At 42.2% G+C, this 13,648-nt stretch overlaps 2 protein-coding genes across 2 annotated transcripts in view; both read left to right on the top strand.

Annotated features, from left to right (window-relative positions):
- LOC119280331 overlaps positions 1-9,097 on the top strand; it is an 11,689-nt gene extending 2,592 nt beyond the window's left edge. The window contains exons 6-15 of the mRNA XM_037561216.1: positions 2,925-3,003; positions 3,249-3,552; positions 3,699-4,174; positions 4,745-4,848; positions 4,973-5,169; positions 6,187-6,644; positions 8,010-8,047; positions 8,375-8,572; positions 8,671-8,803; positions 9,093-9,097. Of these exons, the coding sequence (XP_037417113.1) occupies positions 2,925-3,003; positions 3,249-3,552; positions 3,699-4,174; positions 4,745-4,848; positions 4,973-5,169; positions 6,187-6,644; positions 8,010-8,047; positions 8,375-8,572; positions 8,671-8,803; positions 9,093-9,097 (1,992 nt within the window). The remainder of the gene's footprint in view (positions 1-2,924; positions 3,004-3,248; positions 3,553-3,698; positions 4,175-4,744; positions 4,849-4,972; positions 5,170-6,186; positions 6,645-8,009; positions 8,048-8,374; positions 8,573-8,670; positions 8,804-9,092) is intronic.
- Positions 9,098-10,689: 1,592 nt separating this feature from the next.
- LOC119278982 (40S ribosomal protein S28) lies at positions 10,690-12,892 on the top strand. Its single transcript, XM_037560385.1, has 2 exons — positions 10,690-10,823; positions 12,458-12,892. The coding sequence occupies exon 2, from the start codon at positions 12,459-12,461 to the stop codon at positions 12,654-12,656; it is 198 nt and encodes a 65-aa protein (XP_037416282.1). The 5' UTR covers positions 10,690-10,823; position 12,458; the 3' UTR covers positions 12,657-12,892.
- The last annotated feature ends 756 nt before the right edge of the window (positions 12,893-13,648 follow it).

Below are 13,648 nucleotides of genomic sequence, written 5' to 3'. Positions count from 1 at the left end.
GCCGCCACCCCGCAGTGGCCGCGGTGGCCGGTATCGGCTCCCGCCGCGCCTCCAGCGCCCATCGCCGCCCCCGCGCCACCGTGGCTGCCAGGGCAGCCGCCGCACCAGTCGGCCTTTGCTGCGCTCGCCGGGACACTGCAGCAGTCGCTGCAGCTCCATCCATCGCCACCACCTCCCAGCCCTGGCTGCAGTGGGAGCCGCCGCTCCTGGCGGCCTCCGCCGCGCCCGGCGCTCCGCCGCAACAGCCACCGCCGGTCAGCTCCGGCCCCGCATCGACCGCGCCAGCGGGAGTCCCGCTCCACCAAGTCCAGTCACCGCTTCCGTCTTGGATCACTACCCGTCACGTGTCGGCGGCGGTGAGGCTGCAGGCTACTGCGCGCAGCCTCCTAGTGCGTCGGCATGTGCGGGAGATGTGTGATCTGCAACTGCCGCTCCTCCAAGTTGCCCTTCGCTGTGCAAAGGACTTCGATATCATCCGCTGCGTCGGGGATCTTGGGCATGCGGTTTCCCCCACGGGCGGCGGACATGTTGTTTTCCCTGCGTCCCGTGTAGCACCGCTGCATTCCGTCACCGGCCGCTGCGAGGGCACCTCTGCTGGTCACTCTTGCGACCACTTCCAGGTGACCATACACATGCACTCCTTTTGTCCAGATGATGTCCGTGGGATCCAGGTGATTGTACACGTGCACATCCGGCATGCGGATGATGTCCACTTTTTGTTAAGGGGTCCAAAATAAAGTGGCCCAGTCCATTTCAGGTTGAGAATAATAAAACAAGCCGAGATGTAAAAGGCTTGTTTTTAGGTGTTAGGTTTGTGTTGCGTCGAGTCATGGTTATAAGTTGGTTAGGCTGCAGTGCGAGGACAAACTGTCCAGGTGGGGTGTAGTGTTAGAATACGTAATGGGCCTAATGGGCCCATTAGTCTTAAGGTTAATTAAAGATAAGGATCGCTTGCTTAGGGGTCAAGTAAGCCTTTCTTGGAAGTCAAGTAAACCTCTCTATATAAAGAGAGGAGATGTATCAATCTAATCAAGCAAGAATTAAGAAGGAAATCCCTTCCCTCTTGCCTGCCCATGGGCAAAAGGCCCCCGGCCGGCCCTCTCGCGCCCTCCTTCTAGCAGCGCCATAACACCACTCCAATTGCCATCATTTCCGTATACATAAAGGGTGTGTTATCCAAAGGAGCAACAGACCATTCCGCCTAAACTTTTCTACAGTGTGTTATGGTGTTATCAAACACATGAAAGACTACCACTCTGAAAATAAAGCTCTCGCCCCGCGTCGCTCTTCCTGGCCGGTACAGGCTGCGGTGTTGTTCCCCTGCCTAACCTCCCCTGCTCCCGTCTTTCCCTCCCACCGTAGGACGCCGCCAGCGAAGCTAGTGCGGCTGACGGTGGCAGTGGGAACCCTGCTTATTATTGTTCTTTACGGGATTGAAGAGCCAGTGAGATTGAATCGATCTAGGAAGCAAATCAATCATGCTGCATGTGTGCTTGGTTGAGGGCTTGCTTTGCACATATGAGCGATTTCTCGCATCGATGGCCCCGGCTTTGGGCGGTGCTCCTTGGCTGTTGGTGGCTGCCAAGTCGGCTGGTGGTGTGCCATGTGCTTGTCTGCAGAGGACAGCTAGACCTCTCTATCTGTTTCGTGTCTAGATCTGGCGTCGCTAGACGAGGCACGACGGCGGCCGCCGTTGCTCCGGTTTCTTTGAAGTTGGCTTGATCTGGCCACACACCCATGGATCTGGTGTGTGGTTGGCCAGATTCGACAGACCCCACGGTGGTTCTATCCCCCGGGCCAGTCCTGGCTTCGGCTGCTTGTTCCAAGAAATGTCGATCTGTGCTGCCGGCTGGCCCCTTCTGGTCATGGAGTGGGTGCCCTGGTTGGGATGCGTCGTTGTCGCCTGATGTGTGGCTGCTACGCCTAGATTCGCCGTGTCGCTGCCTACCAGGCCCAACCGATGGTTGGGTCATCTTGTCCTAGCAACGGCCTCACTGTGGATTGCGGTGACCACCGAAAGGTCTTCGTAAGGGTTTCTCACTTCAGATCCGATGGTTACTTCAATGTTGAGATGCAAACTCTGGTGACGACTTGATGCAGAAGGGGTGACAGCGGCAGTCACACATCAAATGTAGTTGTTGTGATTGTGAAAAAGTGGTGGCAACAACACATGATTGACTTGATGGTGGTGCTACTCGAGCACCCAGTCTCGAGATCTGGGGTGAAAGCCTAGGTGACCCAAGTTGGATATGCCTGACAATAGTGACGTTTTTACGCCGTTACCTTGTTGAAGGCATTGGTCGGATATGCTCGAACTTGTTTTTCAGGGTGAAAATCTAGATTCTGACCCTGAGTGGTTGGCTCTAGTGGTAGCGGCGATTGAGCGTCGCTCCCTTATTGAAGGCGTTACTCTTGAAGAACCTCGTCATTCATGTGGTGTCATGACATGGTTGGTGCGGATATGGTCATTGATGTAGTTTGCCGATTATGGATCTGATTGCTCTGGTTTTTTCCCTCGCAATGCATAGCTTCGGTCTTATATGACTTTGCTTTTTGTTAGTGTGTTCTTGTGTGCGTGTGTTGTTGTTTACTGTATGCATCCTAGCTATGATGTAGTCGCATCTGCTCATTGTGTTTATATTCTCTTGATCTTCATTTTCAGCCAATAAAATTCACCCTTTGTCGAAAATCAAACACATGAAATGGTTTTGAATTTTTTGTTTGTTTGGGTACATTACCATTTGTCTAAGTGTTGGTTAGCCGTTCTACCTGTCGTGAGTATTAGAATGATAATATCAAATGCAATTACTTAGAGAGCAATAGCCCATATAAAAAGTTGACGTGTCAGTGTATTACATAAGTGGTTTCCTTTAACATAGGATCTTGTAAATTCTCTTTTGACATCTTTTGTTTACTTTATTCAGGGGAATTCCATTCTTGGATGGGAAGAATTTGTTGAAGATGTAAGTCATTCAAATGTCCGGCCACCAGTTGAAGAGCATTGTAAGTTCAACTCAAATAGTCATTCTCATAGCATATCATCGTAATTTTGGACTTGTATGCTTGCCGAGTAAAAAGTAATTAATCATAACATTGGTATGTCTGTTTGTTTATATTTCTTAATTTGCAGATGAATAAGTTTACCTTATATTTTACTCGGTTCCTAAATTTTGTTAGAACCAAATTGCAATAAATCAAATGACTTGTGCCAAGCTAAACCCTGACTATCTTGTGTAACTTTTTTGTAGATGTAGATGCGTCATTTAGATGTAATCAAGTGCTACTTCAATGGGATGAGCCTCATATGGAGGTCAAGAAACGTTGGAACTTTCTTGATCAGCTCATGCCGCTGTATAGCACACAATCAGGGTTTTATAAAGAAGATTTCCCCAGTACGAGCCTCATGGATAAAACCCATAAGTTACTGGCCAGTATTTCATCAGACGATTCTATTTGGAAGATAATTACCAGTGTTACGAGTCGAGCCACACAAACTCCTCAGAGGAGAGGTGTTCTCATTCGGCCCATTGAGCCATATGATTCAGATGATGGGTGCATTCGCTAATCCAAGGCTTTATCTCTTTATTTAAGAAGCTTTCATTACTTCTTTTGGAAACAAGATCACATTGGCCGGTGGTCAATCATGAGTTCATGACAACCATCTTACTAACTTTTATTCATGTACCTAACATTTTCAGGCCACCAATTAAGAAGCAAAGGACCAAATATCAATTGCGATTTGTCAATACGGTGTGCAATGACTACTTCACACGGGAGAATATCAAATCAGAGGATGGAAATCTCTTAAAGGTGGCTTTGTATGATGAGAACAATCTGGTTGTCACATCTGGTCCGCTGTCTGCAGCTTCTGTGGAGATCGTACTACTTCATGGTGATTTCAATGCTGAAGGTCAAGATTATTGGACATCAGAGGAGTTTAGTGACTGCATAGTGCATCCACAATCTGTAAAAGAACCACCAGCCTTGGGAGGTGATCGTGTCTTGACACTGATTCATGGAGAAGCAGACCTTGGTAATGTCTATTTCCGAACTTCCTCCTTCCATGCTAGAACTGAAAAGTTCAAGATGGGTGTTGAGATAAAAAATGTAAGAGAAGAGAGTGTTCAAGAAGGAATCACTAGCCCTTTTTTTGTGAGAGTTCGCCAAGGGGAAGGTACAATTTTTTTATTAATTTTGTGCATTCATGACTTTTCATGCAATTTCAGTAGGGTATTCACCACAAAAAAATTATAGTAAAATATTGCAGTCCTTATTATTTTTTTCGATCATGTTTTCTGAGAAAGAGTAAATAATAGACTGGGGTAATCTCTGCAGACCACTAGTATTCAAGTTAATGTATTACAACTTTTTATAAATTATGTTTATTTGAAACTCTTCAATCTTAAGTGATTGGAACTACTACGAACATGACATTGTGGTTTATTAGCATTTCAAATCTAAAAATATTTACAGTAATTGAGGAATTGATTGACCAATGAGAGTTCCTTATGCATCTTTTCTCTCTTTAGCTTCAATTTTTGGTGAACTGAGCATGGCCAGGTGATCAATAAAGCCCTCCCAGTGTCAGATGTACTTGTATTGGAGGCTTGCCAATTATTAAATAAATATAGCCTCAAACCAGTTGCACCTTATTTTGCATTATATGTACATCCAGTGTTCCAAAATTTCATGTAGTTGCATGTATCTCCAGTTGACATACCATTATTTATCTACACTTCTATAGAATCAATTGGCCAATGGATCACATCCCTCGAAGCATCGCTCAGAGTGAGCAAACAAGTCCCCCCGCTGGAGTGTGATGCCAGGAAATACGTCGACGCATTAGCAGTAATGACTTTTATATCCCCTTGTCCCACAATATATACGTTTCTAAGCATTTTACATTAAGATGGTATTTCTGTACTCACTTTCTCTATAATGTATGGTTATAAATTGTGTCATCTTTTCATAGGTTAAAGTGAGCACGGAGGAAAAATTCAAAACAAAAATTGGAAAGCTTAAGGTAAAAAGGGAAAAAGATAAGAACAAATATGAGGAAGATCTCAGAATACTCATGGAAGACCACGAAGAGTTCACATTAAAAACCGAAGATATGCGAAAGGAAGGGCGTGCTGAGTTAAATCATTACATTCTATCTCCATCTCAGAGGTGAGGCGTCTCTTTATCTATGATTGGACGAGGATGCTTGGAAGATAATTGTAAAGCAAGGACTGGAACTTTAAAAAAAAATACTCCTGGAAAAGTGACTGTTTGGAACCTGGTGTGCACCATTCCACCGAGCCAACACTGTTGGAGTGTGGATTATATTATTTTAGAAAAGAAGGATTATCCTCGACCTCTGCATCAGAATGATGCATGCAGCCATATTATTAAAAAACGTTCTCAAGTACATGGTTTGGAGATGGTATACAAGCTTAATGTGGATATTAAATGGGCCCCATCTATAGAACTGGAAGATTGGATCCATTACAAAATCTAAGAATAAAACTTGCACTAAACTTCCTCTTGCGAAAACATCTGTTTATGATTCAAGATTTACGTAAGGTGCTAAAACATCTGGACACTTCATAATACCTACATGTTGATATAGTAGTACTTTCGATGCTTTATTATAAGTGGTACAAACAATCTAAATGAGCAATTAGAATTTGTACTTTCTTACGCATACTTTTTGAACCAAATTATACTAGTGTATTAAGTTCTATTTTGCAATTCGTAGAAATCCAAAAGCCGTTCATACTTACAACTGAGGTCTAGTACTGAATATATGTAGACAACAACACATAGTTTGAAATTTTGAACCAAATTCTTCTGTTTGTGTCCTTGTTCTTTCTCAATCAATTCTCATTTTAGGAGCTTCTTCAGTTTAAGTATCTTATGACAGTCTAAACTGCTACAATAGTGCCACTTCCCACTCACTTCAAGAAGCAGGACGTGTCAGAAGTGAAATAGGCATCCAAATAATGAGTGTTGCATGTAAGATGGGTCTAAGCTATTGACTGCACTTATCTACTTGCATATAAAGAGAAAACGTAGCTCACAAGATGAGCCACAAGCCCACAAATTTATAAGTAAGGTTTTTCTTACGTGGCTTATAACATCAGAACAATTCACCATTGTTGTTCCTTCAGTATTTAACGTATCCTCTGCTATGTGCTGGTGCAGATCACAAGTAATCCAATCAACAAGATTTCGTCTAGTAATTGAAAATAGTGTGAGCAGAACAATTTACAAAAATAGTACTATAAAGACCGAGGATGGCGGAGATCACATAAAAGTTGTCATGTACGATGGTGGCAAGCCAATTGCATTTGACCACCCTCTTGCTTCAGTAACAGTTGACCTAGTTGTCATTGAAGGAGGGTTCGATGAAAAGCGAGATTCGTGGTCTAAAGAGGAGTTTGAGGAAAGCATAATAGAACCAAGAAAAGGAATCAAAAGGCTAGTGAAAAACGGTACATTTGATTTGATTGATGGGAGGTGTGATCATCATGGTGCCATTATTATGGACAATTCACAACGAATGGAAGTTAAACTTGGAGTAAGGATCACAGTGCATACAGACATAAGAGTTATTGAAGGGGTATCAAATCCTTTCAAAATGAAGGAAGTCCGGACAAAAGGTATTGATCATTTCTTTGAATATTCTATCAGTTATTTCATCTCAGTATTAAAACATGATATACTTTTTCTAAATGTGAAATGTTACATAATATACTCATAAATAGGAGCATGCTTGCTAGCACAATTTCCTAACTCCCTTTTGTCACTTTATTGAGAGAGTAGATTAGTCCCGTGTTCGATTGGTTCTCTCTCCTTTCCCAGTGCAGATCTTGTGGTTTCTATGGTTGATTGCTTGCTTGCAATGATATCGTTGTGGTCGAGTGGGGAAAGACGAACGTGTATTTTAGTCTTTTAGTGTTAGTGAGGTGGAGTCCGATCTGTACTGGGAATCCATTTCTAATTGATTAGTTATTCAGCAAAAGATGTCAATGCTATGGCTGATTCAAGGTATGCTGAACATAGTGTGGCTAGGATTGTAGAATTTGGAAGTACTATTTGGAAATCACGCATGCCTTTGTGCTCTAAGAATATGCAAGTAATTTTCTTGAAATCTTGTCTCTTGGTATATTGCATAGCTTCAGGGTCCTTGTGCTAGGAGTTTAGTGTGCACACTCTTTAGAGTCACTTTGTGGTTGTTTCCTTGATGACTGATGTGTAGTAGCTTGAAATGTGCCCGGTGAGTGGTGCTGATGGTTAGTGATGTGAACTTAGATCGTCCCAGTGGTCAATTTGATTGCCATTTAGTTTTGTTGATGAAAATTAAAACCTTAATACATAATCAATGTCTACATATTTGCATTACCAAAACAAAATAAATGCATTCCTGGTGTTTTGATAGATGTGTGTTTGTTTCGGTGCAGTAACTCTGTGCATTCAATTTATTCGGTTTACATGGTTCGGTTTATACGGGTTTTTGGTTTGTATAGTATTAATACTTCAGTAAATATGGTAAATTAAGATACGGTTCGGTTTACGTACATACCTAATTATTTTGGTATGGTTTTGGTATATATTATAATAACCAAAGTTGACGTGAATTTGAAAATGACATAATAATAATTTACAAATTTATGACTCAAAACTCATAATTTTTTATACAAATAGTATATAACTATATATGCATGCATCGATTCATGCCTTGATGGTTATGGTCGTGCTTAGCATTTTTTAAGGGGAAAAACGACTATGTTACAAGAAAAATGGATGTGCTTAGCAGGGAATCTGGCTACTGTACAAGAAAAATGACTACTTGTATGGTCGTTTCTCCTCAAGAAATAAAATATATTTTTTACTTCGGTTTATTCAGTTAACCTTTCAGTTTTTTGGTATACTAAATACCATTACTATCAGCAAGTATAGCCAAAATGATACAATTTCATATTAGCAATCTTGTCTGAACACACCTGATCTTTTGTCTATTTCAGTACGTGGAAAGAGTACTATTCCATACAAGGACGATGCGGTACATCGACTGAAGAAAATTGCCCTGAAGGGAAAATATTGCAACAATCTTGAGGATAAATATATTACCAAAGTGAAGCACTTGTTGCGCCATTATCACAGAGATAAATTTGGTCTCCAAAAGGTTATAATCATATTTCTGCAGTCTTCAATCTTTCAAATTCCCTGCAGTAGATATTAGTTATTAGTTAAACATTGTCCTGGACCGAAATAAGACGTCCAGCATGGTAGGACTTATTTGGACATGCACGGCTTTAATATATATGCACTATAATATCCGATAGCATTTCATTAATTGATAAGATAACTCTTAATTTATGGCAATTAGCTTGCTGGCATGAAGAAAGAGGATTGGAATACCATGATTAATCATGCCACCATGTGTGTTCCTGGGGATGAGATCTATTCCTATTGGGTTCAAGAGGAAAACTGTGAAGTCTTATTCAATGATTTCTATGATCTTGTTGGTAAGATGACTGATGACTATGTTCCATACAGTGTCAATGACGTCGATCAGTTTCCGCGGGTATTATATCGAACACTGTTCCGCTTCGATCACAGTTAGGCAGTTGATACTCACTAAAATAATAGTGCTGGCAATAACCTTCATATATTCTGTTACAGCATAAAGTGAACAACTGGAAAATGTCTGCATATAAGAAGTTTGACGAGCGGGAGAGCTCAGGGGGTCTTATCCCTGATTACTTCATGAACAATGGCCGCCCAGTCCATGCAGTGCCCCTGAACAATGATGCAGGTCCTTCTGTACAAGCTACTAGTACATGGCAATATCTTAATGACATGGCTGCACAACACGGTGAATTTTAATATGTTCTGTTGCTGATCTTTGTCGTGCTGCTTGTTTCTCTAAATTCAACTTGTAGACTGTTCAAAAAAAAAAAACACTCCACTTGTTGCAGAACGGTATGGAAAGTTCATACCAAACCAGAAACCATAAAAACCGTAAAATTGGTTTGGTTCAGTTCGGTTCGGTTTATTTTCGGTAATATTGTGATTTACTTCCAATCTGCTCTTGGTATTTACAGAATAACCTGTAGTGGTCAATAGGAACAAAATGGATAATCAATCTGGTGGAGCATAAATTGGTGTCCTAGTTTCTGCTTGCATGTTCCCATCAATGAAACTCACATATTTCCCTTGTGTTCTCAGGCCTTGACAGAAATGCAGTCTACCAATTGCCAGATGCTAGGAGTCCGGCTTCCGAAAATACAAATCAAAACAATGTGATTCCTCCAACGACAACAGCAGATGGGAGGCCACCAAACAGTGTGCGATTGCCTAGCAGCCTCCATCAAGGATGTTTGGGTCTCTGACAATGAGGACAAGCAGCACCAGCGACATGAAGAAGAGCATGATGGAGGACGTTGCCAATGGTCTCTTCGACTGAAGGTCCTGATGGGAAGAAGATCAATGGCTTCCCATACTTTATGCATCAACCTGTTTCAGGGTGTGCGTGAATGCATCCGATCATACGGGGTCTCATTTTTCTACAAATTGAGATAACTGGGGCTGAACGGCGTTATTATATATGTTTTTGTCTGAACTGTTACGTTCTTGACAAACTGTCGGATGATAAGGTCGTTGCACTTTTTTTTTTATCTGCTTTTCCCAAAGAAACCTGGTCCTTAGGAGCATCATTCGATTATAAAGTTTACCGCCAGACATGTTGGTTGTTTCCGTAGAGCCTCTATTCACCGGCAGGCTTGTAAGTAGAATAATGTGCATGAAAATCAGGGAGCGCATCGCCGCTGCATCCTGTAGAGTGAGCAACAGCAAGTAGAGCAGAAAGAAAGCAGAGCATGAAAGAATTATGTACAATGATCAAGCATGTGACTAGGGGCGATTTTACTGTCCGGGCAACTAGGGCACGTTCCCAGGCTCCACGGCGACGTGAACGAAAGCTGTGATGAACTCCGACGATGAGCTTCTCAATTATTTCTCTGGGATCGGTCAATGTGCAGGTTTGCCCAGAAAAAAAGATGGAAAACTTTCAATGCACAGTTCATTTTGTTAGCGTGTTAGGGGTGCTTCTCAATTAGTTATTAGAAGAAAAGAAAAAAGGTTTACTCAATTTCAAATCGAAATGCCCTTATATTAAATTAAAAAAAATCAGAACCCCGGTCCTTTGGTTTTCATTTACACCAATAAATGGTCACATGGTGATGCATTGTAGCAATATTTCTTCTAGTTCAAATGTAACACATGTCTGTGGTTTTGAACATTATTGCGTAGGAGTATATTGCACATAGAGTGAATGAAGTGTACTGTTCGTCCCTGAACTATTGCAGGGGTATCGGCTTTGTTCTCAAACTATGAAAGAAAGAAAAATAAAGTGTATCTTTTTTCAGCAGAAGAAGAAAGTGTATTTTTTTTAGGCAAAGAAGATTTTTTTTAGAGACTTTTTTTTTGGAGCAAATTTTAGTAGATACATTTTTTTAGAGACATAGGCAAAGAATATTTTTTTGAGGCAAACATAGGCAAAGAAGAAAGTGGATCTACTAAAGTAAAGCTGCACCTGTTTGGGCTTTAGGCCCAACAGACCATTTGCTCGCATACGGACCAGGAGCCCAACCAAGGCCGCCGGCAGCGCAACCCAACAACTGGACGAGCGCTAGGGTTTGGGTTCTACCCTCTCTTATTTCCTCCCTCCCTGTCCCTGCGCCGCCGCCCCCGGTCCGTTGTAGCCGAAGCAGCTTGCGCCGCCTCCTCCGTCGCCGCCGCCTCCCCCTACCCCCATCGCCAACAGCCCAAGAAAGGTTCCTATCTCTTCCCTCCCTCCCTCCCTCCCTCCCCTACGCCTCTTCACGCGTGGCTCCACGGATCTCTGGGCTTTTTCGTTTCGTTTTTTGTGCTGGATCGATTTAGTTGTTGTGATTGATTCCGTTGGTAGCTTAGTTCCCGACATGTCTAGCTTTGTGGCGTGTTGATGATTCTGAGAGATGCTTGCTTCATTTTCCACTCTTTGTGCCGATATTGGTAGCTACTCTTTAGATCTCGAAATATGCCTCGGGGTAGTTCTTGCTGAAGATTTGTATTGAGGGGGAATTACATCTTATTCTGTGTAAAACATAATTTAGTTGGAGCCATATTTCGACCATAGGCAGCTTTGTACTGATATTGGTAGCTGCTCTTCAGATCTCAAATAAGCCTCGGGGTTCTTACTTGCAAAATCGTTGATACATATGTCCTTGTTCTTGCTGAAGATTTGTGCACAGGAGGAATCGGTGGACCTTATTGTGTGCAAAACATAGTTTAGCTGAAGCCATATTTGGACCTTACTGGTTCTTGCTGACCATTCGTTCTACTTTCAAATGGTATAAGATTTTGTGGTGTATGACGTACAGTATTATGTTGGTAATTTAACCTAGATTTATGACCGGAAAGGAGGGAGTATAACATAGCCCATTTACTTGCGAAACAGGGGCTGTTTATTTTAGTTCTATTCTGATCTGCATTCATGGACGTTTCTGTGCCCTCAAGTGCAATGGAAGTGCTGTTCTGGCGGTGCGTCTGCTTTGCCTAGAACAGTTAGTGCATTGGAATTGTGCATCAGCTCGTTGTTTCTGATGGTGCTCCTGCTTTGCCTGTTGGAAAATGATATGTTTCTGAAACTTAACTTGCATATAAACAGAGGCAGCTCTGCAGTGTTTCTGTTTCTGAAACTTAACTTGCATCTAAACAGAGGCAACTCTGCGGTGTTTCTGAATCACATTTCAATAGTTTCTTGTGCGCGTCCAGCTGGCTCAGAGCACCATCTAGCAGAGCCTTCTTCTCGCTGTTGCTGATCACTTCCCTTGAATGTTTAAGCTCGGTGTTGGCTCCAGTCAGCTCATTCTTCATGTTCCTGATCTTCAACGTATCCCTGGCCCTCTCGAGGTCCCTGATCTTCTCCTCGATCAGATGCAGATCCTCGTGGTCAGACTGAACTCCTGGTGGTGCTAGAGTGCTGGAGAATTGTTGCGGTAACTATGGAGCTGACGGTTCTTGAACTGCCTCCCAGAACCAGTAGCATTTTCTGCAAACAAGTAGCCGTTTAGTCCAAAGTGTGGAAACAACTGTGGAAGCAGGAAACAAGTCACTCCCTGGGAGTGTTAATAACTGTTGTTCGTTCGAATTCAGTGTCTGGACCAGTAGATCTATCTGTTTTTTTAACACCGGTTTTAGACCAATAACTTCTCCGGTTTCTGTTTTTGATGAAGTGTTTCTCCTTTGGGCACACAGTTGACATGTTCCAAATAGTAAGGAACATTTGTGTGCTCTCTCTTGTATGTATGATCTATCTCAACTGCAATGGAGTTGTATGCTGGCTGTTCTAGGCCTAGAACAGTCGATTAGTTATTTCTTTCCGATGGTTCTTTCCTAATGCAATCCCTTGCGATGGTTTGTGCAGCATGGACACCCAGGTGAAGCTCGCAGTGGTGGTCAAGGTGATGGGCCGCACCGGGTCGAGGGGTCAGGTGACCCAGGTGAGAGTCAAGTTCCTGGATGACCAGAACCGTCTCATCATGAGGAACGTCAAGGGGCCTGTCCGGGAGGGTGACATCCTCACCCTGCTCGAGTCTGAGCGGGAGGCCAGGAGGCTGCGCTAAGCACTTTCTTTCTTCACCTGTCTGTCTTCGGAAGTACTCCTGAAATGATGTGCTGTTACCTTCTTACTCTACTGCTTTCGTCTTTTGCCTTGGCTATGGAGATGTAATGAGTTTCCTTCTGTTGCCGAAATTAAAATGCACTTGATGTTATTGTTGCACACCTCTGGGTAATGTGAATCGACTATATTGGATCCCATGATTTGAGTGCTGGTGGTATAAATCTGATCGTTTCTACTTGTTAAATCATCATGTGCTTGTAAAAACTCATATGAGATTCCACTAGAACTATGATTAGTGATTTGGTGTGCTGATGGACATGACACTTAATTCCTCTTTACGTCTGATTCTTTGATCTTGGACCTGAATCCTGGCGGTGAGGTCTTAGCGTTTGCTCTTTATAATACTCCCTGCTCTTTGTAATACTCTTTCCGTTTTTATTTAGTTCGCATATTAGCATTGGTCAAAGTCAAGTTTTTCAAACTTTGACCAAGTTTATAAACAAAAATATTAAGATATACAATAACAAATCAACAACATTAGATTTATTACTGAATGTACTTTCACATCGTATAAATTTATTATGATAAATGTCTATATTGTTTTTTATAAACTTGGTCAAACTTTATGAAGTTTGACTTCAGTCAACTCTAATATGCAGAGTAAATAAAAACGGAGGGAGTACCAACAACAACCACAACTTCGACCTCAACAAGTGGTTTTCGGACAACACGATTGTCACCCGTGGTTTTGTATGTGTCCATGAATGGACTTAAATGATCCATGCCTGTTGAGGTCAAAGGGTTGTTGCAAGAATTCCTATTGGGCTTGCCAACTGCCGCTACCATTCTTGTGAAGGTAGTTGGTACTCCCTCCGTTTTTACTCCGCATATAAGATTTGGTCAAAGTCAAACTACATAAAGTTTGATCAAATTTATATAAAAAAATATGAACATCTACAATACTAAAATTATATAGTATGAAAATACGTTTTG

Source organism: Triticum dicoccoides, chromosome 3B, assembly GCF_002162155.2.
Source record: "Triticum dicoccoides isolate Atlit2015 ecotype Zavitan chromosome 3B, WEW_v2.0, whole genome shotgun sequence".
NCBI classification, from domain to species: domain Eukaryota; kingdom Viridiplantae; phylum Streptophyta; class Magnoliopsida; order Poales; family Poaceae; genus Triticum; species Triticum dicoccoides.
The sequence above is the reverse complement of the archived record's forward strand: the minus strand, read 5'-3'. Positions and strand labels throughout refer to the sequence as shown.

Excerpts from the sequence above, each read along its gene's own strand:
- LOC119278982 (XM_037560385.1), top strand. The coding sequence starts at position 12,459 with ATGGACACCCAGGTGAAGCTCGCAGTGGTGGTCAAGGTGATGGGCCGC.